Below are 27,719 nucleotides of genomic sequence, written 5' to 3'. Positions count from 1 at the left end.
CACCGGTTGCGCGGGATGGTCGCACACGCAACGCAGGAATCGGCTTGTGTTTCCCCGATGTTCCCAGCGACGAATATGCCGGACACGTGCAGCTTACAGACATCGGCGTCGATTTGGTTCGGGCACGGATTAGAGAGGACGCTACTCCGAGTGCGTCCTAAACCGCACTTTGCGTTCCAATGCGGGCGCGCTTGCAACGACGAAAAGGGCGCGTGGTGAAAAGGTGAACGGAATTTCTCCCAAAGGAGCCGATCCGGACGATACCAGGGACGACTATTCGTAATTGGGAATTGCAGGATCGGTGGATGAGCGACATTATTGCGGAGTGGTGCACGAGAGGCTGCTCCTGCCCGACCGACGTTAACGATTCAGCCCCGTTCGCTGCACTTGCTCTACGCTGTGCGCGATTTTTTTCTCGAATATAGCAACCACGAAGAAGCTTTCCACGTCGATAAAAAAAATTTTGCGACCAACACAACCGAGTTATAATTTTTTAAAGCCTAACTTCGATGTCACCGAGTCTCCTGAAATTGGATAATATTTATAAATATTTTTCGAAGGGGTAAAATCACAGCAAGAGTTCTACCTTTTCAGACCTCCTTCGGCAACCCTTTAACATAACGCCCGCGAGATTTTGAGCCAAAAGCGCGACCTATTCCGCGGTAATTGCGCTTTGATCCGGACGGTGTACCTCGCGTCCTGCAGGTACTTCCGCTAAAGTGACATCGTGCATGATTCCGCCGCTTTTACGGTCCACTTGAGTCGCACAAAAAAAAATGATTGTTACATTCGGACTGGTCGCAATGGTCCCCCGAATTTGAATCGTTAGCGTCCGATAGCGTGGAACAAAATACGGCAACGAGAGTGGTAGCCGGGATTTTCGGGTTCCGGGGGAGCAAAAAAAATCGCCGATCTGATAAAAATTAACGAACGGGGTTTTTCGGTCGTTAGGAAATGCAATTTCCGGAAGTGGGCAAGTTCACGCGGAGCGGAGTGTCGGAGGCGGCCCGGGAGAAGTGGGCCAAGTTTCCGGCGGAGAAATTCTGGAAGTATTGTCGAACGAAGATGGAACTGGAAAAGCTGCCGCGAGATTGCATTGGATGCATCAACGACGCATTCGGAATCCGTAGTGCCGTCGAGGACGCATTTTGCGTCGCGCTGGGGAGAGCGAGAAAGCGAGAGAGAGATAGAGAGTAGAGAGAGAAAGAGAGAGAGAGAGAGAGAGAGAGAGAGAGAGAGAGCGCAGAGGAAGAGAGATAGAGAATGAAAGAGAGGAGAGCGCGCATTAACCGGGGAGAGAGGCCGCGTTGGTGTCCACATTACCTACAGCTTCGCGGAGGGGGGGGGGAAGCTCGCATTTGCACGGCTCTCAGCCGACGAACTTCGTTCCGCGTGACGTTATTACCCCGATAGCGGGACAACCTGGAAAACTCATTAACGTGGAATTCCTTGGGAAAAAAGCACCGCGCCGCGGCGGTTCGAATGTCTCGTTTCAGTCGAAAGCATCCGCGAACCGGATAAATTAACGAAAAAGGCCAGAAAATTCCAGTCTTGAATTTTAAGTATCCGCGGCGCTTCCACCCGAGCTCTTCATTTCGCTTCGCTAAAGCACGGTTCCCGCGGTCGCCATTGTGCGTCTTACGTTGTTCGAACTATCCCCGTAAAAAGAGAGCTCGTAAGCATCGGCAACGAGATTTAGCAAATGGAAGTCGGACCTAATTTCGGACACACTGATCAGTTCTGACAAAGTAAAAGGTATTTCGCCTCACGTACCGCAATTATGGGGCGCGCGCGGATTATTATTGACAATAATTCGACGGGAAGCGAAGCAAAGTGAAATCCACTTTATTCTTCGCGGTGGCAACGGAAGCAGGCTCCCGACCGCGCACGGCAGGATTCCTGGACGTTTCGGACGAAACGAACGGCGGTCGTCCGGCTCGCGGAGAACGGACGAGGAGGGATAACTTCGTCCGCGTTTTTAGCGGCCGCTTATGTAGAGTTTTCCAGGAAGGGCGGGTCGATTTTCAAATGGAATGAAATGGGCTATGTATGAGGTATTAAAGAATTTTTTCCAGATCAACGAGCAGAAGAGTTTCGTAGACGAGCGTCCAGGATCTCTCGTTCTCTCTGGGAGATCGTTCGCGCGTGGAAAAATTGATGAAATAATCAGCGAGAGACGAGACGAACACGGACGGCCCGTTCCAGAGATAGACGTTTCCGGTTCTCCCGAGAAGAGTGCCGTCAGCTAGCAGCGTCTATCTCGTTTCCGCGTCTCTGGTGTCCCGCCGCGCGATCCGAACGCTTCGAATAAATCTCGTCGCATCTCGCGATCTCCCTCTCGGAAAATGAAACTTCTCACCGCGGTGGCCGCATCTCTCTCTCTCCCTCTCTCTCTCTCTCTCTCTCTCTCTTTCTTCTTGACCGCGAACGGAAAGGTTGCTCGACAAGCCAACGGAAGTCGGAACGGAGAGCCACGAAAGCAAAGTGGAAAACGAGTCGGACGGACAAAAGTGCCGCGCGCGCGAGCCGTTCACGATCGTCGCGCAATCGATTACGCAATCCCATAGAAACACGTAGCCCGCCAATGAAACAGGAATAATAGACCGGACGGAGAGAGGATGTCGCGTGGCGGATGTTGCTTCCATTACGTAAACCGCTGTTCGCAACTGATTTGTCATCGCGGGCTCTCGAACCACGCGAGTGGAAAACCTGTTCGAGGGAACCTGTTCCCACCGGGTCGCCAAGGTTCCGGGGCTATTTATTTAAAGGACGAGTCAATTTGTTAAATACACTTTTTCGCCAGTCGAAAGTTCAACGCACCCCTTTCCTCGGCTTTCCTCGGCTTTCCTCGGCTTTCCTAGTCGATCCGTTCAACATTCGATATTCTCCGTTCGAGAATACTTCGGATTCAGCGAGTTCGGATTACGAATTCGCTGTCCAAAAAATTAGATTTTCCTGCAGACGGAAGATTCAGATTCGTCGAGATATAGACGGAATAGTCGTCAGACTGAAGAATTAAAAAATTTAGATCTTCGTTGATAGTGGAATGCCTGGTTCTCCGAGCTTTCTATTGTTCGGTCAAAGCGTTATACTATTTTATTAAACCCCTTGCACTATAAGAACGAATCAGACTCGTGACGAACTTTTCGTAGATAATTTGATAACAAAAATCCGCTCGTTCCATCAAGGAAATTATTAAGGACGAGAATATGCTAATCGACGCAGTTTTGAAAGAGATCAAGGGGTTAAATGTTTAAAAATCATCCGATTGGTTTTGAAAACAAGGAAAGACCTCCGATTTTAGCTATCACAGGGAATCGACGATGGATAGAACGACACGGATTCGGGCGACCCAATACTTTGAGCGCCGCGTTCAAATGGTCCACGGCGTCGGTGGACAATCCCAGCTGTTTACTCAGAGCGATACCTAATCATCGGCTCGCCGTCGAAGCGAGCCGCTCGAACCGCGCGTTATTTAATTACCGCTAAGGTAATTCCATTCCTGGCAATCATCCGCGATCTCGAACGGAACACGACCGCGGCGGGACGTCCTCCGCCGTTAATAAATCGGCCGGGATCGTCTGGTAAATGAAAATCAGATCGCGGAATCCCGTCGAGAACGACCGGGGATCCGATACGTCCAAGCGCGTTGCATTTTACCTCATTAAAACACGAGCTTCCCGCGAACGATGACCGATGCGATTCGAAGAAATTGGAATTCACGTCGCCAGTCTTAATGCGATCGCGGGAACCGCGAAATCGCGCGTGCAAATTTCATTCCGTCAGTGTAATTAAAAAACACCGTTCCCTGCGGCCGACGATGACGGAAGTCGCGGCGGCCACTACTGCGACGTCGTCGATGGGAATTCTAAATGAAACCATAAACGGAACAGACACGCGACAGACGGGAATATTGATCCGTCGTTAAAGATTCATTGTTGCGGCAAGATACGAGCTTGGCCGAGCAAATGAAATTAAGTAGATCGAGTGTCGCCGACGTTACACCGCTCGCGACGATCCAACGACGACGGTCGAGCGACGTGAATTACATACTTGGATCGGGGGATCGATGTCTGGGAATTAACGCGAGACGATCGGTCCGCTTAACCCTTCGCAGTCGGAGCCGTTTTAAGTGGAAATCCAAGGCTTGTAGTGTTGCCATTTTATATAACTTTTCAAGCGTATTACATATTATGGAATTACATTTTGTGACTCGTGCAACAGTTAACAGCTTTTAACAATTTTTTAAATATAATTATATTTAATAAAAATTATTGTCAAACGTGGTGCGATCATTTTTAGCGGCGCCTTAGAGTCGTCACTCGGCCGCAAAGGGTTAAAGTATAAAGTTTGCCTTCTTAAGCGAAAATAATCAAAGTCGCGCAACACTCAAAATCACGCGATTAGTTAGTCAAAAGTATCGTGAAATATGTACCCCGTTAAAGTCTTGCTCGCCAATCGGAAGTACATGCACTTTTGATTAATCCAGGCCTGTACGTGGGTTCAAGGAAACGCAACGCTAAGAACGATCGAGTTTTTCGAAGTTCCGTACAAGAATAACCGCTTAACGAGCACGTGGTACAGGCGTGTAAAAAGTCCAGCGGAAAGAAAAGGGTCGCGCGGAGATAGAGATCGATGGCGGTGGATTAATTACAATGCAAATTGATTCCTTCGACGTTTTTTTCCCCCCGCTGCCCTCGGGGCGACCGGAGAAATTGATTTTCCGTTAATTAAATGTCGCCGTTCGACCCGATCCCTAATTAGGATTCTCTCTTCGTTAACCGCCGCCGCCGCACCGAAAGATGTCCCTCCGGCCGCGCGCGCTCGCCTTGATTCACGATTCAAAGGACCTCGAGGAGATTTCAGAAGCTTTCAAACAGCTTTTCCTCTCTGGCAGAAGCGACCGAAAAAGGGGGGGGGGGCGGAGAGGCCGCGAAAAGGAGAATGAAGATGCGAGGGACGGAGACGGAGAAATCGAGAAAGAAAGAGGCACAGAGAGAAAGAGAAAGAGAAAGAGAAAGAGAGAGAGAGAGAGAGAGAGAGAGAGAGAGAGGGCGAGGTATTGGTGGAAGACAGAGAAATCCAAGGTTTCCGCGCGAAGGACCAACTTCATCGAATAATCGATGGGCCAGCCAGGGTTCGATTCCACCGCTTGGCTTTTTCCATCGAAAGGCGAGAGAGAGTGGCCGGGCCGGATGCAACAGAGAAGCCGAAGGGGAGAGTGTACTCTTCGCGGGTACGGAGAGAAATAGTGAGAGAGAAAGAGAGAGTGAACGAGCGAAAGAGAGAGGCGAGTCGGAGTGAGAGAGAAACGGAAATGGCGAGACCGAGAGAGGTGTTCCGCTCTGGAAAACAGAGATGCATTTCTCCCGAGGAAAAGCCATTTTCTCGCCTCGCGCCGCTTGTTTAGCCTGGCTCATTTATAATTTCCATTGCACGCTGGCTGCGTCTTGTTTACGACGTCCCAGCGATTCGTCCGCCGAATCGACGACGCCCGGTCGCTCGCCCGGTCGCTCGCTCGCTCGCCCGGGGATTCGCCGACTCCATCCGAAGGGGAACTTTTACCCATGGGATACCCAGTGTCCCTTGAAACAATGATAACCGGTCGATTCTGCGAGAGAAAAGAAAACCATCTCGAAAACGCGTTCGACAAATTTACATTTAACGCAACTTTTGTCCTGGAGAAAATATCGAGAATTTATCGAACACTCTTTTATCTTTTCATTGATTGGTGAAATTAATCGTAGGGATAAATTGGGAATTAAAAGGATTAACACTTTACCGACCGGTCATTCGATCGTAAAGATTTAGTTAAATTTTCGTTTCTATTTTGATTTTAATTTATCTTATTAATCGTGAAAGATATTTAATATTGAAAAAGTTATATAATAATGGCGAAGCTTGCGATAGTGTAAACTAACAGATTTATCTCAATGATAAAAAATTAATGATCACTATGTCAACCAATTCACAGGCTAGCGATCGGAGGAAAAAGCCGATTTATAGGCAACCGGTCGATAAAGTGTTAAGAATTGAAAATTCTGGCGATTTTATCGATCCGCGTGGGTTATTTTTTGCGCCGATGAAAGAGTTCTTTGCAAATTAGCAAGCTCTACAAAAATTGTATAGTTCCTGAAATTCTTCCGGCACTGATCAAACACAGATCCGAACCCGATCTAAACCGATCGTTGCATCGAATCACTGCAGCTCCACGGAGCATTAGAATCCATTGAAAGAGAAGGTCCATAAGGTCCAAGCAGCGAAACAGAGAGGTCCCGCGAGACGAGAGGGTATCTCGCTCGCCTAAATCCGAGCCGGTCAATAAGGCGGTCATTAAATATTCGTAGTTATTCCGCGTATCGAAGCATCGTGCTCGCGAGAGAGCCTCTATAGACCCAAGATCTCTCGGAACGTTCCGACTGACCCCCGATGGTCTATAGATCGGGGTATCGGTATCGCTGTCGGTATCGATAGGTCTGGAACAATCTCCGAAGCTCCTAGGACCTATAACAACTTGTTAACTTCGGCTCGGAGACATTCGATTAGCTTGCTCCCGCGACAAACATGATTCTCTGCGGCCGGAAGTCTCCGACCGAACCGAACCGAACCGAACCGGCTGCGCTTTCTTGGGCGATCGTTTGCGATGAATATAATACGTAAACTCGCAAGTGGATTTATTAATTAGTTGCGATCAGTAAAACCACATTTTTGATTAAGCGAACCACCGCTTAACTCTTCGCGGTCGAGTGGCGACTCTGAGGCTAAAAATTATCGCGCCACGTTTTAAAATAATTTTTATCGTGTTGATTTATATTTAGAAAATTGTTAAGAGCTGTCAACTGTTGCACGAGTCATAAAATTCCATGATATATCAAATGCTTCAAGTTACATCAAATGGTGACATTATAAGCGTAAACAGATATCTTGGATTTCCAGTTAAAATTCAGTTCCGACTGCGAAGGGTTAAACGTTAATGAATACGTGTGCCAAAACATGTGTAGAAGTCTCACGATTTCTTTGAAAATTATCCGATAGCTTGTGTCACTTTATCGAGATCGAAAGGACAGAGATCCAGAAGAAACAGCCTTCTCTCGCCTTCGTGTACGAGATCCGGGGTTAAAACAATCGCGGATATCCCTTCAGCCCTAAACAGAGGGAAGGGGATTTAATAGCCAACAGGGAGCAGCGTTCGTTCAAAGAGACACGACAGGTGTCCAAAGTGGAATCGCGTGGGAGGAGAAGGCCCGGAAGGGGGCGAGAGAAATCGTCGAGATATCCAAAGGATTTCACGAGGTCTAAATGAATCCTCGGCGAACTCGAATTACAGCGAACGGGGTGGGCGTATCTGGTATCGATTCGTCGAACGCTTCAAGACGTTTCGTGAGCTTGTCGAGCGAAAAGCTTCGATTCGATTCGAGCACCGAATCTCGGCGTCGTCTTCGTCGTCGTCGTCGTCGCGAAAATCACAGAACAAGCAACATCCGTTCGAAAGTTCCCGTCGAAATGGGATCCGTTCTAGTTTCCAGCGACGCGATTCCGACGGCACAAAGCGACGCTGTGTTCGTTAGCGAGGGCAATTACTCGACGCGGAAGGAAACGACCTAACAACAACGTCGACGTCTTCGAGCGACGTCGACTTCCAATTGCTCGACGATCCCGTTCTTCTTCTTCTTCGACGACGGCGGCGACGGCGATCGCCACACGTTACGCATCGTTAATCGATCAACAGCTTATAACATCGCCTCCGAGTACCTCGTGCCCATAAAAGTGCGAACCCGTTCGATGGTAAACATTTTTACTGCTCCGCCGTGTCGTAACTCTGCTCTACATTCGAAGATCTCGAAGAGTCTGCGATAGCGTTATCGCCGCGATTAATACGTTTAATGCGATGTTTGCGAAAGAGTACGAGGTTCTCCGACGCGCTCGACGAATGCATCTCTTTGCTGAACGTATCGACCAGGCTTTCATTTCATATATTTGCGTCTCGCTAACTCTCTTGATCACTTGCTTTATCTTCTTTTGTAACTTTCCTTTTATTCTACCATCCCTTTTCTTTCTTTTTCACATATCGTAGAGGAACTATTATTATTATTATTAGTCTTCGAATCAATTTCGTATTCTCTCATTCTTATTATTTGAAATTTCGAAAAACTTAGTGAATAGAATAAATCGATACCAGAGGCAGTAAACCAAAATCGAATCGAATCGAGTCGAGTCGAGTCGAGTCGCCACCCGAACCATGCAGATTCCAAAACATACATCGATCCCCGGAAGAATTAATTTCGCAGCTCGGTCAAAGGAGCGATCCATTCTACTCGTTAATTGAAACGCTAAAAAAAACCGCGAATGAATATTGATAAAAAAAATCGTGGAAAAATTGGGAAACCCAGGGAGGGGACGGGATGTGGGTTTACAGTAGGCCATGATAGGAGAGGCCTGTGTGATCGGGTATCTCTCGGCCGACGGCCAAGTGTTTCAATCTCGGATCGTTGTTTCGATACGCGCGCGGCCAAACCGCGCCGGAGATCAGGATATTGTGGCTCGAGTGTGTTCGATTAATTTTCGTCAAGGCTCGGGGAATGCGGGGGATTGCCTTCGAAATCGGCTCGCGGGGAAAGCCCGATGAAAAATGTCCCGGGACGTCGAGGAAAACGCGCCGGGCCGATCGCCGATCGGAAAATGTACACGGTGCATGCGCGAATGGCCGAACACCTGCACCGCTCGGCGATCCATGGCCTCGGATGCCGCCTGCAACTTTTACGATATATTTGAACTCCGCGAATGCTCCCCGTTCTCCCTCCTATTTTTTCGTCCCCGGTAGAGCGGGAAAAATGTTGCTCGGCCGGCTGGAACCGTTTTCCTTCGCGCCGAAGGAATATCGTAAAGCATCGCGCGCGATTCTTCGCTCGATTCCGAGAGCCGAGGCGATTAATAATACGGATCGACGGGCCGCGATTAATGCGATCCTTGGACGATTCTCTCGCGATCCCGCCGTATCCAGATTTTTCTCGATTCAATCCTATCGCTGACTTTAATTTCTGCTTTTATTCCTATCTGGTTGCTTAACCCTTTGCAATCGGAGCCATTTTAACACGGTCCGTGCCGAGCTGTATTCAGTCGATTTTTCATTCTGGTCAATCGACTCTTTAAAAATCGATATATTATTTTTATTTATTAAGTATTGTCAATATGACTGTGAACCAGACTTATTATGGATCCATTCTATTGGTGGAAATTCATTCTTCGATTCTAAGCTTGCCACAAAATATTTTTTTAACGCGATAAATAGAATTATTTCTGAAATGGCAGGCGCGATAAACGGGGAGAGGTTCTTGTGAATCGAGGAGGCTTCTCCTTGATCGTCGAAGTGCGGAATGGGTAAAGTAAACCGTGCGTTTCGGCCCGATTCAATCTGTTTACCGCGTATTCGAGTTACGAAATCATTTTCTCCGTAGAGGGGAACAAACTCCAAGAAGGCAAATTCGATTCGCCACCTTCTTCCAGACCGAGACTCGCGACGATATCGTGTCGAGCCTCTGATACACACCCCCTCGAGCATCTAATCTGAAAATTCCTCCAGTCAATTTCCTGTTTCCCTCGCCTTTCATTTCCATCCCCCCCCCCCCCCCCCCACCCCCTCCCCCCCCCCCCCTTCTTTGCCCCCCCCCCCTCCCTTTTCCTCCCCCCCCCCCCCCCCCACCCCAACCCCTTCTTTTCCACTCGATTTATTTGCGCCTTTTCTGTACGCATTCTTCTCGATGAAGACAAAACAGTTGTCGTGATTTCTCGGCTCTGCGAACAATTTGTTTCCTGTATCTGATTTTATTATTATTATTCTTTATTAACGGGCTAGTAAGACCCTTTTCTACATATTTTGTAATATAACCTAACATTACAATATAAGAGTGATATTTTTGATATTTCTTCGAAGCAAAGATCAGAAGTTTGTCTAATTTATCGACCGGATACGATAGCCCAATAACATTTGAAAAGCCAGTCGAGCGCGATCCCCAAAAGGACGGTCTCCCCGCACTCCGATCAACTCGTTCGGCCTCGTTAATTATGCATGTACCCCCTGCATTAACGATCGGTTCTTAGCGCGCGCACGTCCGTTTTTGTTTCCGTCGAAAGCCTGCCTCCTCCGTTCTCACGCGGCGTCGACCGACTCTCTTCGATTTATTCCAATTTAATCTTACGTCTAAATTAAATGGCTGTCAGTCCCGACATCCGACACGCGAAAATAGACAGGTGCCGCGAGCGCGGTCGATCGATGAATTCGCAAACCAGATATCCAGACGTTTGCCCTTTTATTTCCACTCGCGCGAACGCACGGATATTTATCATCATTTATCGTGTTCCTGGGATTGTAAATCCGTAAATGGAGAAATTCGCAGGACCCGCGATTCAATTTTTTCTCGTCGCTCCGTGGCCAACAGATTAAATTCCACGGCCTAGTTGAACGCTAATAAACGTAGGTGCTCCAATAAAACGTAATCAGGCACATCTGTGGGTACGATGATAACGATGCGAACGGGTTAACAATGGTCGCGGAGCCGGAACCGAGCTCGTTCGGAATGCAACAATCCGTCATAGTCGTCGCGCGCGCCGGTTTCGGCTCTCCCCCCGCGGGTCGAACAAAAGAGAATCTTTTGAATGTTTCACCGGGATCCTTTTATCTAGGCCCCGATCTCTCTCGGCCAAGTGCTATGAATATTAACGCATCCTGAAATTTATCGGTTCGATGAAATTATGAATGGGGGGGGGGCCCGTCCTGCCTCTCTCTTGGCCCGCGAACCTCGCAGACCTCTCGGAAGGTTACTTCCTATCACTTGAATTCACCTGGCCAGGCGCGCGCGCGCGGGCTCGACCGAGTTACGTACGATGAATTATTTCCGAGCAAACATCCGGCGCCCGGTTCGAGCACCTTTGTCATCCTCGCTCCCACCCAGAGGGATCTACACGTCCCTCCGTCTCCCTTCCCTCTTCCTTTATGCTTTGCGCGCTCCTCAAGCCGTGTGTGCCCCACCCCCGAAATTACGGCCTGTACCGCCGTCCCTGCGAACATAGTATCGCCCCTAATTTCCACCCCTGACTTCTCCCTGACCCACCCATAACCCTTACTCTGACTTATGCAATTTTAATTCGCTTGATCGTTGGTTTGCATTTTTTTTTTTTTTCGGACAGCTCGTCCACCTCCGTCGTGCAAAATTAACGCGACTCTTTTGCCGGCGTTGTTTTTATCAGATTCGCGCGATGCTCGGGGGTAACAGATCATTAACCCTTTGGCACGGCCGTAGTTTTTCGTTAGAAATTCAAAATATTGAATTCTATTACATTAAACCAATATTACTTGAAGTGAACAATAATTTTCAGCTGTTTTACTTAATTGGTTGAAAGAGTAATGAAAATTTTCGGTAATTGTAGCTCGCCTTAAAATGTAATTTGCACGCGCTAAAACAGGTTGGAGAAGAAGACAAATGAGACGAATCATAAAATCGCGGGAAATTCGCTTGTCCTAGAAATTAGCCGAACAATAAATTTGGTCAGTAGAAAATACACGGCGAACAATAGCGCGCCTCGTTTCTCACGACGAGGGAAAATGCGTATTACCGCACTATTATCCGACCCATTCATTTCTACTAATTAATACGGTATTTATTCTGCTGATTACGGGTGAAACGTATTTGGACAATCGAGAATTCTAGCGCAAACCGAGGCTCTGCCGTTTTAAGAATATTTTTCTCGGAAATTGAGGGTCGACCGGCAGTTATATCCTGGTGTCGTTAATGCTGACGGCAGTCGGCCTCAAAGGGTTGAATTTCGAACGTGAGACGGTCCGAACGTATTCGGTGCTGGAATAGGTTGAACGTATTTTTTGGACTTAATTACTCTTCAATTTTAATTAATGAGAATCTACCATCGATGGCTACGAATATTTCCGCGTGTTCTCCGTTCCGAGGAAAAAAGGTCCGAATACTTCACTCTCTCCAATTAAAAACAGCTAAATAGGATCCGAAAATGAACTCTCCAATTATTAAATTTCAAAACCTAAACTACCCTTAACTCTTCGCGTATAATTATGCGGGATCTTTAAAAATACAAGTGACACCTCGGCCATAAAAAATATATACGCAATTCGATAATATCGGCAGGTGTTTCAGGTAATGATCGATCGAACCTGCGTCGCCCATTGGCGGAAAAGAAATCACTATGATTGACGACAACTCCGTACACAGACATATATGTATACTCCAGACACAGGATAAATCTAAGTAGCATTTTTTCCTTTTAAAAAATATTTATAAACTATGAAGAAAATGGCAATGGGTTAAGCAGCTGTTCCAGCCGCAAAAGCTACATTTTGGAAAACAGAAGTTCCGATCCGAGAGACATTTGGATCGAAGCGACGATACAAGACGAGCGCGTTAACCCGCTCCCGACGATGCGCTATTATGCATGTTTGCCCGTTCGTGCACACAGAGGCGGAGAGCCACGAGAGCGCGGGAGGCGCGCGGACACAGTCGCACGCGCGCGCACACGTACAAGAAATGGCAAACACACGGGGTCTCGAATCCGCGCGCAGTCGGTCCACGGCATTATACACATGTAAATTCGCCGGTAATAATGTGTACACTCGCGCCGGTAATTTGCACGCGGTGTATGCGCGCACGCGTGTAAGAATACGTACGCGCCGGGGGAGAGAGAGAGAGAGAGAGAGAGAGAGAGAGAGAGAGAGAATTACGCTCGCTTTGTTGCACCCTCGAATAACACTTGAACCCCCTGTATAGCACGGGTCACGAGGAATTGGTTTCGCCGATTGGCTCGTACCCGAAGCCAATTAACGATTCCGCAGAGCGTAAATAGTTCGTCGACGGGGGCTCTGCTCGTTGTAACGACGCCGCGCGCGCGTCGCGATGCAACCGGTCAGCTGCCGCGCGATGTTTGACTAACGGAGGCTAATGGCGATTAGATCGTTTCTAATTTCTGCTTTGGCGACCTTGCGTGCATCGGTCATCCGTGATATCTGGGTCGTGGCGAAACTCTCCGCGGCACCCGCCAGATGCGCCGAATTCGATTTTGTTTCGCGCGTTCCACGCAGCTGCGAGAAAACTCTATGCGCGAGCCGGCCACGCCGAAAATCTACTAATCCTGTAATTTTTTAAACAGCCACGAGCAGGTCGTTGACCCTTTTTACAAGGAACGAGTTGTACGCAACTGAGCGAAAAATGTCGAACTCTCTGGTTCGCACAGAGTTTCGAGGAGTTTCCTAAATGCTTCGTAAATTCTGATAATTGGAGATTTTCAAAAGAACGTATTCGATAATAAATATATATAAAAAAATAATAATCTTCGAGGATGCAGAATAATTTTTGGTCGTTCAAAAAGTGTTCTATAAAATGATCTGGGTAATTTGAGGAATTTCGAAATCGAAAACGCAAAACCATACGGCGGATCGACACAGGCGCACCGCAACGTTGGCTGCTGAATTTTGCATGTTCGAACACGGTCGGCCTCTTCCCGTAACTTTTGCAAAGTCTATCGCGCGCCCCTGTCGCAGAGAACTCGGAAGCGGCTTCTCCCCCCCGGGGGAAGCCGAAAGACTGAAACTTGCTAACCAGCCAATTATTCAGCTCGCGAGAACAGCAGGGCCATCGCGGATGCTCGGGATTCTTCCTCGTGGCTCTCTCTCCCTCCCTCCATATATATATATATATCTCTTTCTCTATGTATCTATCTATCTATCTGTTCGATCGTGCGCGACTGTTGCTGCGAGCCGTATCGCGAGAGCATAGTTCGCGACCGGTCGTGTGCGCCCTATTCAAAGATGAAGTAATCCTGCGAAAGGAGACATTAAAGGCATTGTCACCGTTATCCCGCGGAAACAATGCGTCGTTCCCTAGGCGATCCTGGGTCACTAGGAGACGCCGGGAGCGGTTCTATCTAGGCGAGGTTGGAGCGCGTAACCATCGGGGAAATGCTGTTTTCCTTGTTTTCCTTAGCCGGTCCGCTCGATAATACGCACGCGGCGTTTCCTCCGCGCTGCACAGCGTTCACTGCAGCGAGCTCCTCTCTCTCTCCCGAGGATCGATCTTCGCGGAGAAATGCTATGAAAAATGCAGTCCGCCCGCATCTCGATGCAGTCCTCTTGCTTCCGAGTTTTTTATCTTGCATGGAGACCCTCTCCCAGGATCCAGATATCATTGTTAGGAGAGTATGTTTTCAACAAAGTTAAGCTCGCAGATCTTCATCTTCCAATTTCACTTAAATAATTTACTTGAAATTTCGAGAAACGCTTTGGAAACATTTTATTTATAATTTTATTTCAGTTAAAATATGCTTGCGCAGAAATGCTTAAATACCGATGACAAGTGGACGGAATTGAATTCCGGTTTAAAAGAACGGAATAACATTCATGCTTAACGGGATATTAAAGAGTTCGATAAATTAATGAATAGGGCAGTGGCTGTGAAATAAATGGCGAGGCAGACCAGCCGATATCGTTGCCCGGCCGCGACACTCTGTAACGGATAGATAATGAAGTTCGCGATGGACACGCGACCTGACCCAGATTAATCGACGAGTTTATCCGATTGCCCGTTCACGCGACGCCCGGGCAGCAAAAATATCCTTCGGACCAGACACGATATTTCCAGACGGAATTCCTCGCAAAATCTGGTTTCGACTGTTCACCGAAAAATTGACAAATGTGTCTGGATGGTCGACACACGAAACACACAGGTGCCTTCCTCATCCCCTCTCTCTCTCTCTCTCTCTCTCTCTCTCATGCCGGCGAACTCTCCGTGTCTCGAATGTGTGTCGGCCGTTTCGTGCACGCGCGCGGATCTCGTATTTTTCAGCGATTCTATACGTCACTGGAGAAAAAGCAAATATATACGGCGGATATTACCTTACTCGCGCTCGAATTTTTATTTTATATCGATCTCTCCGAACAGCGACCCTTCCCTCTCTTTCTCTTCTCTCGGTTATGCAGGATAATGTTAACCAATGTACGCTGAAATGTGCTTCAAATTTTTTCGCAATCGCAAAGTGGACATCGAGCGAGTGTAGAGGAAAAATTGCAATACCAATGACGCACAAGTGTCAGATGATTCTAGATCAAAGTGCATTTATAATTCTCTGGTATACGATGAGTCAACGCTGCAGCTATGACTAGAATCAAATCTGTTCTCTTCCATTGTAATTCCTAGTACAATATATTACAATCAATTCTCCAGAAGAATTTTCAGTAATTCTGATAACGCGAAGCTATGACATGCGATGCATTCTATGCTAAAAACGGCGTCAGATAAGGAGCAAGATTTTCCTGCTATTAGATTGGAATCTCGATGGAGATGTTTCCAAAATTTTTACGAGCACTTGCGACTCGGTCTACGAATTCCAGTGATAAGTGAATCTCTTTTATAAGTGAATAAAAGCTAAACGCATCTCCTAACCGAGAGTCGGTGCATCGGGCTATGATCTGTCCGACGAGAGACCTTGAAGAAAGAATTTCCGAGCAGACGCGCCGCGCCTAGCTATCAATTCCGCTTAAACGATTTTATTGTCGCGTGTGTCATCCGCGCAGATGATTACGTGTTACACGTTACATTAGGGTGTCCCATTAGTTTCTTCCCTATTTTTTAATGCGAAATAAATGCACGATATTTGTTGTTTAAGGTGTAAAATTGTTGATATAAATCATAAGAATATGCATCAATTTTGTATGCATAAAGATGCATTTTGTTACATAGAATGGAAATACTATCAGCCAGGAAAATGATTTCAGATTTACAGTTGAAATTGCTTCGAGTGCAAAGGGTTAAAGTCACTGGTAGTAGCGTGGCGTATAAAGAACTTACGGGACAACCTAATGCATCGCGCGCTCCTGCCGTCCATAGGCGCGGCATCGCGGCGACGAACGTAATTATCCCGTGCGAGGAAAAAAAGAGAAATCTGGACGCTCGGCGTCGTTTCGTTCCGCGGCATTGTTCCAATCAGCGGGTGACGGGAACGTGATTTCCACGTCGATTCCCACACCCTCCTCGACGGCGGCGGTTCTTTTCACCAGGCGCGGCTCTTGGGCGCGACGACTAATTTCGCCGCACGGCTCCGGGCCGGAATTGCGTGTAATCGTCGCGAAGCGAAATGGCCACGGCCAATCGGCTATTCTGCTCGCGTCCAGTCGTTACGATCTGCAAGGGCCGCGGATCGAATTAGATCGGATTGTTAATTCCGCAGCGACGCCGGGGCCGGTGTGCTCGCTCGGTGCCGTTTCTTCCGCGCGATTTTCATTCGGGTCCCCTCTCTCGATTGCTCCGATCCGACGATTTGAATTACAGCGCCGGATGCTCGGCGAATAACAACCGGGTTCTGCTTGTTGTGCACGCGAAAATGTCCCCGGTATTATGCGATCGTGTTACGTGTAGCCGACGGTGAATTCGAATTAAGACGCGCACGATTTTCCTTCCGTCGATCCGCGCGCATTGTCTTGATGCTGTCGGAGTGGTCCAATCAGATTTCGGATATGTTTCGTTATGAAACACGAGGAGAAGAAAAGTATAGCTTTATAAGTCCACTAAGTTAGGTTTCCGTTGAGCCGAATCGCAAAAGGGAAACTAATTTTTAAAAGCATGTAATATCGCAACATAATATCGTTTCTCTTTTTAGAAGGTTACTGATAACGCCTAATAAATTTCCATAAATTTGACGAACAATTGATCTCTCCATACGTAGATAAAGAAAGTTTGTTCAGGAGGAGATGCGTCACTAAACCATTAGTCACTTAAATAGGTGGAAACAGCTCGAGCGACTCGTTCTTGAAAGCTATCTCTTTCACGAGAAAGTTTCTATAAGAGATTCCTCTCGACGAGGTAAATTACTCTCGGCCAACCGAATTCGGTAACTAATTTGTCGAACCGCCGAAAACGACGTTCCTCGCGGCGAAACGAGAGACAGAGTTTTTCCAAGGGAAAATCTCTGGAGAAGCTCCGGTGAAAATTCGAGCGAAAACAAGGGAGTTTGGAGGGCGTCGTTGTGGAACAGGTGTAACCCTTGGAGAACGGAGGATTCGCGCGCGAGTCGAGACGAAAAGTGCCATCGAGTTTGAACGCGGCGAGAGAACAATGAATAAAGCCGTCAGGTCGGGTATGGGGCGGGGGACGGGAAACGGAGTAACGGGAAGCGGGAAGCGGGAAACGGGAAACGGGACGGTTTTAGTCCCGGGGTATCGGTAGAAGGCTAAACGGTTCCAGCTGACTCGCCTCCGCGCGTTATTTCCCGGGGCAATGAGAGTGGATCGTGTCGCGCGCTCGTACGCAGCCGACACTCGGAGCGCTCGTGATCCAGACATGGCGGCTCGAGGCCTTTTATCTGGCTGTTACGCGAGGGAATGACGTTCTCGATCCGGTTGAATCGCGAATCGAAGGCGCATCGCGAAGCCGGCTTGACCGCAAATCGAGCTTCTGTCGATCGGAACGCGCCCCGCTCGGAACACACGGTCCACGTGATCGCGTGTCTCGCGCGTAAACAATCGATTAGAATTACGCGGACGTCGCGGCTGTTTTCCACGCGTTTCCTCCTCGCGATCGGTGCGAGAGAGACTCTCTCTCTCTCTCTCATTCTATTCCTCTGGATCATTCGTTTGATCGACGGTGTCTCGCAACAGTCTCATGCGCGTCCTAAAGCGAATCGAAATCTGAGTCTTCTATGACCACAAAGCGTAGAAAACAAATTTTACATTTTTCCTTCTACTAGAAAAATGATTAACGCTATGGAATTACTGATCGACAAGAGATTAAATAGTGCCAGAAATCCTACAGAATCAAAGTACCCAGTGAGATTAATCTGTTCACTTAAAAGTGAAAAGCCAGTGTCGGGCCGCGCGAGCGCGCGCGCGACCGTCGCGACGCTCCACGTGTTAATTGTACTTTTCACTTGTCAGCGGAACTATGCCAGCGCGGGAAAACACGGCGCGGTTCGAGGGATTCCGTTGAAAGTTTCTGAAAATCGGTTTAGGAGATTCGGACCGGCCGTTCAGGCGAGATTTAAACTCGTCGGTTGAATGGAAATGGCTTATCTCTCTCCGGACGAAACGGGGACAGATATTTTCACCGACGTCGGGGACTGACGGAAAATTTTTCACACCGTCACCGTCATTATCGCCGGGCGCGCGCGCGCGCGCATGGTTCGAGAGATTTCACGGGTTGCGAAACTAACGGATTGATCGATGCACGCTATTTCCGAGAAGCTTATTACATTTAGTCGATAATAAACGTCCGCGCGACGGTGGCGGTCCTTTAAAATTCACGGATTTCGGAACCGGATAAGGCATCGCGAGCTCGCGCGCTATTAATTATTCGGCGTTTTCAAAATTAATGGCCGTCGCTCTTATTTAAGTCCGACACACATAAATATTATTTCACCGGCGAAAGGGTTCTTCTCTCTCTCTCGCTCTCTCTCTCTCTCTCTCTCTCTCTCTCTCTCTCTCTCTCTCTCTCTCGCGCGGATACGGGCGACGCATTGATAATCGACACCCCGATCGAAATCGTGTCACGTTCCGCGCGCGAGAAACTGTTAACAAGGAACGCTAATGAAATATTTATCGGGGGATCGAGCGGAGAAGGCAGAAGGAGTTTGTCGACTCGACTCGGAAATATGGATTCCGTGTTTAAATCTTTAAACATTCCGCGTCGACGTCGCTCTGAATTATGGGAAGCAAAACCGATTCGAGGACGACAGCCATTAATTTCGCCGAGGCGGACGACGCGTCGCGGTGAAACAAACAAGAATATGGAGAAGAGAAAAGAGACTCACTTAGGGCTCAGGCTCTTCAGCTCGCCGAGGCTGGGGTTGTACGAGTGATCCTCCCCGCTGATCCTAGCCACCCCGTCGTACACACTGACACCGTAACCCTTCACCACAATGTCCACTAAATCCGGAAAACTGTCGTGCACCGCGGTTTTCTCGGTCCTCGCGTCCCCGTGCTCGCCGCCTACGTCCCTGGCACTGTTCTGAGTGGTACCGGACACGTCGGCACTCGTCTGCTCCTTGCTGGCGTTCACTCTCTGCAAGAACTTCCGCCGAAAGTTATTGTAAATGGTGTCCGAGTTCGGATCGTCCCCGAACCTGACTCTCCCGTGACTCGGCACGAGATGATGGCCACTGTAACCCAAGTCCATCTGAAGGTCCATCACCAGCAGGATGGTGAACAGGATCGTGAAGGCGCTGAGGCCCAGCATCAGCTTGTCCTTGATCCTGATCATCCTGATAGAGAATTTCATCTTCGGCTCGCTGGGATCCGGATTCTTCCCGAGGACTCTGCTGGCTCTCTTCTTGCGGACGAGCCTCGGCAGAGGCTTGCACCTGGGCTTCTTGACGGCCTGGTCGACTAGAACCGAAGGCGGCCCGTCAGAGTTCGGTATGCCGGTGGCCGAGTTCGGACAGGTTCCCCATGCGGCGTCGTTTCGATCGGATACCTGCGGCAAAGCGTTCGCTAGCTGGTGCACGTCGGCCCGGTCATCATCCTCGCAGTCGCATTCGATATCGATATCGATGGCGGCGTGAACCGGCGCGGACGGCTCGGGAACGGTAACTTCCGGTCTACAACGAACCACCTCGGTCGTGTTCTCGGGCTGTCCCGCGACTAGCTCGTGTTTACTTGGCCTCTCCGCAAACTGGCAGCAGCGGCCGGTCCCCTCCTCGTGGCCAGCCTCGAGCTGTCGGCAGTCCGCGAAATTCGCAAGTTTGCATTTTACGACGGTCGACGTGGCCGGCTGACGAGCGTCCAGCTCCTCACTGGGCATCCACCACGACTTCCTCGCCGGCACGGGCTTATCGTCCGACCCCTTATCGCCGATCCGCCGAGGCTCCGTCGACCTATGAACCTGCTGCCAGTCGTCCGGCGGCGGCGGCGATCGCTTTGCTTTCCACGAGGCCTTCCAGCCGCTGGTCGCCTTCTTGCTCTCGGCTCGCCGCGACCTTGACACCTCGACGACGAACCGTCTGTGCGCGAGTGGCGAGCAGTCCGCTATCACCGGGTCCAGCCGATGTCTGACCACCTTCGGGCCCTTCCTCGCCAAGTTCTCCTCGCTCCAGGAACGCAGCAGCTGCTCCGACTGCAGCGCCTCGAACAGCTTCGTCGACTTCTCTATCCGCCTTCTGATCAGCACACGCTGCTCCAGCAACCGGAGGTTGTTCTCCGACCTAATCAAATCCTCCACGTCCTCCACCGAGACGCTCTTCGAGGAGCTCGCGTCGTCGCCCGGTACACAGCTATTCCGGCGAGCCCGGCCGCCTGGGAGCAGCCTAACAGACTCGTTTACAAGAGTCTCGCGGTCTCTCCCACGGGTATCGCGACTCTCGTTTACCAGAGAGATAGCGTCCTTGCTAGGACAGATGGAAACACGAGCTGCTGGGGATTCCTCGCAGCAATCGTTAGGAGATGCTGCAGCTACCGGTGATGTTGTCGTCGCCGCCGCCGCTGCTGTTGCTGCTGCTGCTGCTGCTTCGTCGACTTTCAAAGGTCTCCTTGTGGATCTTTGCCTCCGCAGAGGAGCCACGGGCTTCTCATCGACGGTCGCAACAGGCTCCTCGTGCGACAGAAATTTCCTCCGAAGGACCGACGGACTCTTCTGGATGTTCCTCACCAGACGCTCGCAGCCCTCCGCGATGTTGTCTTTCGAACTCCGCACGAGCTTCTTCAGGAACGAGTCGCTCTTGTGCAGCTTACTTCGAGTCGGCTCTGCCTTAAGACTCGATAAACCTCCAGAAGGAACGTCGGCCTCTTTCTGGTTGGGTCTTCGAACCTTCTCGCTGAAGCTGAACTTGATCCTAGGCCTGTCGAAGCAGTTGAACGATTTCTGGTCGGGTTTCGTCGACGGCGCTCGGTCGCTCAGGCTCTTCTTGATCTTCGTTCTTCCGTTTCTTCGATCCCGGAACCGCGAGTCCTCATCTTCGATCGAGGTGGTGCCCGAAGAACCTCGGGTCGCTGTCCCACTGTCGAAGGCCTGCTCGGCCGATCTCCACTCGCTATCTTTGAATGTCTGGCGGCTTGCACGCGATGTCTCGGCCTCCGAACCATTTAAAGGACATCTCCTCTCGTCCAGAGTTCCTCCCGACACGGAAACCCCGACAAGTCTCGGTGTGTCGATCGCGGACCGCACGAATCGTTAACGAGGACGTTTTGACGAATGTCCTTTCACCTGGGTCACTAACCACGCACGGAGTCCTCGCCGGTCGGTCACTTTTCCGCGGCTCCAACACTGTCAGCCTTTCGACTCCGACGCACCACCTGGAAAACAGAAAAAGAGACGCCATTCAGAAAGTGTGAGGTTTCAGAAATTACTGAGGTTTATTTCCGAGTTGTTCGATAGGATGAACTCAAGGATCGACTAAACATAGATTGTTACTAAGTTTAACATTGTTAGAGTACATTGATAGTTTCACTCGAGGTTAGACTTTGAGCGTACTTCGATGCTTAAATATTGGCGACGAGAGGACAGGCTCTCGCAGGTGCCGCAAGAAAGCTAATGTTTCTCTTCTGTAATCGCGAACAGCGTTCGACGGCTCCATTAACCTGGAGCGAGCAGAGCGTAGTCGGCAGCAAAGGTGGTTTCACACAGGACAGGAAGACGTTACCATAGACGAGTAAGCGTGAATCTGGCCCGGTGTCGTTAAAATCAGCGGTCGGTCCCCGCGCGGTTATTGAATTATGCGGTCTGTCTGGACGCGGACGATGTTTTGTCGGTATAAAAGACCCGGTGGAATAGGTGCAGCGACACCCAGCGGCCTTTACGATCTCGGTTCTGGTGGCCCGATCCTCCAGCACCGAGACCCCGGCCATCCTCTTTATGGCGCGACTTTTGCGATAACTGTAATGGCCACTCCCGCAACGCGAAGCACACCATTACCGTCACTCTATTTCACAGTTGATATCGCGGCTCTTTCAGAGAGAGAGAGAGAGAGAGAGAGAGAGAGAGAGAGAGGTGGCCACCGGCGTCCTCGCACCACCCTCGCGACACTCTCGCACCTCGGGGCCATCCCCTTAAAGGCTCCACCTTGACCCAGTCCATCCGACACCGGTGGCCGCCGACACAATCGGGGCTCTCCCTCTCTCTCTCTCTCTTCGGTTCTCCAGCAACGGCAACGGCAACGGCCCGTGTGCACCTGCAAGGAAACTCGATAAAACGCCTGCAATACCGGCTATTATTACACCATCGAGCGTTGAATTATTTCTGGAAAGACCCGGCTCTTCTCGCGCGCCTCGTCTGCCCGCGTGGGCACACCTCGTTACGCCTTTCAGCCTCCGTTCGACGGGGTCGATGGTCGCCCCGTGTTATCTCTAACGAGAGCCACAGCTATCGCGCTCTCTGCGCTCGCTGAAATCCGGCCCAATCGCTGTTCTTCGGCTGATAATTTCTCTCCTTTTTCGCGGCTACGCTTGTAACGACCTTGCCTTCGCCGAGTGGTCACAGATCGCTCTCGTATCTTCTCGGTCGCTCCTTGTTTTTCTGCGTATCTGTCGTTAGATTGCCGCTCCGACGGACAACTGTTTGGTCTCGTTAAATGTCCAGCAGATTACTCGGATATTTACGTGTTGCGTTTAATCTTTCCTGACAGTTTCTGACACAGTTACATTGGGTCGAGTTATAAATAACTAACGATTGCTAGTAATTCTACCAAGTAGAATCTATTAACTGTATCTATCTGCTATTAATCGCCGGAACGAACCAGATTATGCTTCTACGAGACAAGTTTGCCTTTACAAACAAAAGATAAGGCAAAGAAAATAAATGTCTGATAAAAATATCGAACGTTACAATTGCCAGTGACTTGGATGTGTTCTGTCAACCTCGCGTTGAAACCGATCGATTCTGTCGATACTCCAGATGTTTTACGATTACTCTAGAAAATTGAATAGAATCGTCGAACGTTTCCCGAGATCCTCTAGATTAGACGGAAATTGCGCGGGACGATTCAGAACAATACCAACACAAGAGGCCGAGAAACGGCCGAGCGAGTCAGCGACGAAAATTGCAGCGGCCTCGTGGTGGCAGCCTGTCCCATAAAATCGATAATTCTGAACCGGCTCCTGCGTAGATTAAGAAAATAGTCTGCCACTTTGTAGAAGACGAACACGAAATCATGTCCCGTTCGACGACGCGGCGCGCCTCGCGCCATCCATTCCTGATAAAAACAATAACTTCGTCAGCACACGGAGTGGGGAGGAATCTCTCCGGGCCGAGTTGAGAGTTCGATCACGCGTAAGCAGAGACAACCGGGGGTCTCTCCCTCTCCCTCTCCCTCTCCCTCCCTCTCTCTCTCTCTCTCTCTCTCTCTCTCTCGCGTGACGTTACACACCCCCGCGTTACACCACCCTTCGCCGGGCTTTATCGCGGCACTTCCTTCACCGGCGCGGCAGAGAAAATGTCAATGGTAGTAGCTATCTTTATTATCGGGGAAGAACGCACGGAATTTCAATGGCGTCTCTCGTAGTCGCCGGTATCGGCCCGCGGGGAAACTTGCATACAGGAAAACCGCCTTCGTTTGGACGCCCGGCAAACGATCCGCTTCCACCGAGCGGGCTCTTCCGGAGCGTAGAAAAGCGCAGGCGAGCGTAGGGAGGAGGGGAGGAGGAGCGTCGTGTTCAGGTAACTGTTCCGATCAAAGATTCCGGCGGAACGACAACGATTTCCAATCGTTTCGCGGATGCGACAAAGCGGGGCACGGGCGAGCGGATCGTAAATCGTCGAGCTACAATCTTCTTCGTGAAGGCATTAACCCAGCCAATTCCAGTAAAACTGCATCCTCGGTTTGCAAAACGGTTGCGCGAACAACTCACGCTCGTTGTACAATCTTGTCCACACTTGGTTTTGTTACCATTCGGAGTGATCTGTCTGAGAAGCTGCGGCAAGGTGGGTGTAACTCGATGATCGAAGAGCTTTCGAAAATAGCAGCTTTAAATTGTTGCATTATGCGCATCGATACTTGCTGAAACGACTATGAATCCTTAACATTTTTCCTGGACATTCGTTCATTTTGATCAACAATTTCCTGTCCATACTCTAAAGAATCTCATTGTTTCAGAAAAATCGAAAGCGAGCAAAGACAAATTTCAATTCGAATAAGGCAGGAATAATAAGGATCGATCTTCGTTCCCCTTGATATCGTCGCGTTCCCACGAAAAACGCATCGGCGCAATTTAATCGAGAGGTAGCGAAAGAAGCCCGAATCCCGAAGAAACGGTATTCTCTCATCGACCGCGACCGGAAGGGAACGCGTGCGGAAAACGAACCGCGGCTCTCTCGCAGCCGCACGTGCGCGACTCCCGCGGATATAAATACGGCGCTGGGATAATTGTAAGCCGGCGCCGATTTCCTGCGATAACGTTAAGAGCCTCCCCCGGAAAAGGGGCCCGCGTGCTCCCTTCTAATTAGAAATTTCGATTATTAAGGCGAGTACACGGTCGCCGCGCGTCGGAGAGAACGCGTCGCATAATTAGAAGCCGTTGGATTAGAAACTCGAATGGTCCGCGTTTGCGGAATAGTTTCCGGCGAGCTCCGAACTTTTCTGACTTGCGGCTGCGACGGCTCTCTCTCTCTCTCTCTCTCTCCCTCTCTCTCTCGCTCTCTTTCGATCGATGCAGGAAACGATCGGAAGAGCTTCTGCGGTCCGACCGGTTTGTTCCCGTAATCCAGCTAACGATTGCGCCGAGAAAAATCGAGCTTTGTCGTAAATTGATCGCGAGGCGAAATTTATCCTGACCGACCTCTTTCGCGCCGAGGGTCGCGACCCTCTTTTATAATGACCAAGCCACTTTTGCAAGACTTCCTCTCTCTCTCTCTCTCTCTCTCTCTCTCTCTCTCTCTCTCTCTCTCTCTGCACACGTTTGCATAAAATTGTATATTTAATGACCGCGCGCGGCAAGTTGATGTTTCAATGGAATTTTAATCGAATGTTTAGCCGAAGAAGTAGAGATCACCTGCGTCTTTTAACCCCTTGAGTACATGATGCGCCATTGTAGCGGCTTTTACGGATGTCATTCGACGCGTCGCTATGAGTAGCTTCCGCGCCACGCTCAATTGTAATATTAATCATTCGAGTTAAAATACGCGCACCAAAATTTAAAAAAAACTATTTCAATGTTAAAATTAATTGCTACAACTTGTGTAATCTTGCGTACGAATCTCTGCCAAGATTCTGATACGAAAGCCATTAGCCGAGGTCTCGAAATTTATTGTAACAACTTGAGAAGTTCAGCAACGGCAGCCGGTTCCGCAAAGAGGATTTTCCCTCGTGAAGCGGACGCGCCGCTTGTCCGGCGACCTCGGGGACGACGAAAAATACTCTCGGAAGAGTATCTCGCCCCTTTGACGACCTAATTGAATCGCTGCTTCTTTGTGGCGGAGATCGAGGCGCGATCTAGACGTTGTTTCATCGCGACCTGTGAAACAGGCGAAGATCGAGAGAGAAAAGAGAAAAAAGGAGAGAGAGAGAGGGAGAGAGAGAGAGAGAGAGAGAGAGAGAGAGAGAGAGAGAGAGCAGCTTCCCGGTAAGTTGGACTCGGTCCCCCGAGTTCCGAAGTTGTCGGCAAGCAACGCGGCTCGAGTCTCCCCTCGGTGACGAGGATGATACCAGTGAATCTCCGGATGTATACTTCTTATTTCCAGCCGGTGCTCGGCGAATAATAAACGCGGAGGTGGTACGTTCGCCAAGAATCGCCAGGAGAGATTCTGTTCCGCGCAAACAACAAGGCGTATTCGTTTCCGAGCTTATGGTCGTTCCGCCACTGCCGTCGGACGGGGAATACATTTTTTCGCGAGAAACGTTCCCGGAGCACCGAAAACTGAGAACAAACACCTTCGGGAGGAATCGCTGCCTCGGCCAACACGCGCGTTTCAATGGCAAACACGCCGCGTTTACAAGACCTCGAAAATCCGCGAGGCTTCTTGCTTTTCTACGAAATTGACCCCTTGCCCTGTAACAACGTACGAAATCCGCGACCAATTTTATATACTGAAACTGAAACAAAATTTGATTCGTCCGTTGTTCAAATCTAGGAACGAAGGTAGATAAAATTAATACAAGAAAAATTTGATCGTTCTTTTACAGAAATTATTAGCGATGGACAAGTGCTAATCAACTGTGAAAAAAAATCATAGTGCAAGGGGTTAGCTCATCAACCTATAGTATTTTAATTATATACAATCTAGTGCATTCTATGAAAAAAAAAAAAAAAATTTGACTACGTTAAAATTACTTTGAGACGTGATATGACTATTTTTAATCGACGCTAGCTGCGATGGGAGTCGGGCATCAAGGGGTTAAAGGTGTCTCGGCGATCAAAATTCGCATCGAACGTCCAGCAAAGTATTTCGCAGGAATAAAATCGCAGGCCACGTTCGAATAGAAAATTTCGGGAAATCTTCGCAGAGTTTGTCGGTCCGAAAAATTCAGAAGACAGTTAAAGCGTCGACTGGGAGAGCAACGGGAGAGCGAAGGAAGCGCGCGGAGCAAAGAATATGCAAAGCAGACGGATGCGACGGGATGGAAACGGCCACAAGAGAAACAGTCTATAGGTGGCTCGGGGGTCCGCCGCTCGTGGATCATTTAAATATTGCACGGGGAATGGTTAAATAAAACAGAAGGTCGAGCGTGCGCGCGGAATCTGGAATCAGGCGGCGCGAGATGTCCGAAAAGCGCATGCCAATTTTATCGGAATGCCTCGCGCGCGGTCGTCGACGTCGTCGACGTCGTCAACGTCGTTGCAACGCGCGGCGTTCGACGCTTTTATTGGAAATTAGAGGCACAGCGCGGCAAGGCGGCGCTGGTTTTATCGAATGCAAACCGTTTAGCTGTTTTATTCGGCTCGCAATTTATTTTAGTAAGATCGTGACCGCACCAACTCTCGCGAGAGCGTCGCAGCAATGCTCCTCGCGACGCCGACGGCCCTGTGTTCCAACAACGCTCGCTCCAATCCCTTCGATTTCCTCCGGCCGATTAAAACGCGCCGAAACAAACGACGCCGCGATTAAAATAGCAAAACACGTGCTCCTAGTCGACGACGTGTCTCGTTTTAATTCGCGTGCTCCACGGATTCGAGCGTTCCCCGCGATCGTCGAAGGAGAAAGATTTTTCAATCGAGCGAATTATTTTTATTTCCCCAGCGGACGCGAAGCATCTCCGCGGTCCTCGTCCAAGTATTTTCTGAAAGTTTCGCGCGCTTAAAGGGCGCGGAATTAAAACGCGTATCGTTCCCTTCGGGTACCCGCCCCCGACTCCTTTTGCTCCTTCCGGCTGCCTCTCTCTTCGCACACAGACCGCTTAAGCGCCTTAATTAATTGCAATCCGTTCCCCAGAAACGGGAGAGCTTACTCCCCCGGAAGAATGGTCGTATTAAAAAGCTCCACGGCGTCGGAACACCTTCCCTCCCCGCTACTCTCTTTCTCCCTCCCCCCCCCCCCTCCTTCCTTCCTTCCTTCCTTCCTTCCTCTCTTTCGTTTTCCATCGCTTCGCCAACCCTATCCGGCAAATTATTAAAGGTGATTATAAAAGGGGTAAGAAAATGCGAGCCAGCCGACGCGTCTCGAATAATAATTAAAAAATTCACCGCTGCCCCAGTTTCGGAGAGCAGCCGGGCACCTGCTTCGTCTTCGAACTGCACTGAAATAAATCGCGCGCGTAGAATCCTCGTCTCGACCCCGGGTTCGTCGCACGCGGTC

The 27,719-nt window shown here is 49.6% G+C and overlaps 1 protein-coding gene across 3 annotated transcripts in view; it reads right to left on the bottom strand.

Annotated features, from left to right (window-relative positions):
• Positions 1-27,719, bottom strand: part of LOC144469397 (extracellular serine/threonine protein CG31145) — a 131,003-nt gene that overhangs the window by 57,550 nt on the left and 45,734 nt on the right. For all 3 annotated transcript variants that reach the window (XM_078179618.1, XM_078179620.1, XM_078179619.1), the window contains exon 4: positions 18,814-21,289. In XM_078179618.1, the coding sequence (XP_078035744.1) occupies positions 18,814-19,802 (989 nt within the window). In that variant the 5' untranslated portion in view covers positions 19,803-21,289. The remainder of the gene's footprint in view (positions 1-18,813; positions 21,290-27,719) is intronic.

This window comes from Augochlora pura, chromosome 4 (assembly GCF_028453695.1).
Source record: "Augochlora pura isolate Apur16 chromosome 4, APUR_v2.2.1, whole genome shotgun sequence".
NCBI lineage: Eukaryota > Metazoa > Arthropoda > Insecta > Hymenoptera > Halictidae > Augochlora > Augochlora pura.
Note: the sequence above shows the minus strand (reverse complement) of the source record. Positions and strands in the feature narration are given on the sequence as shown.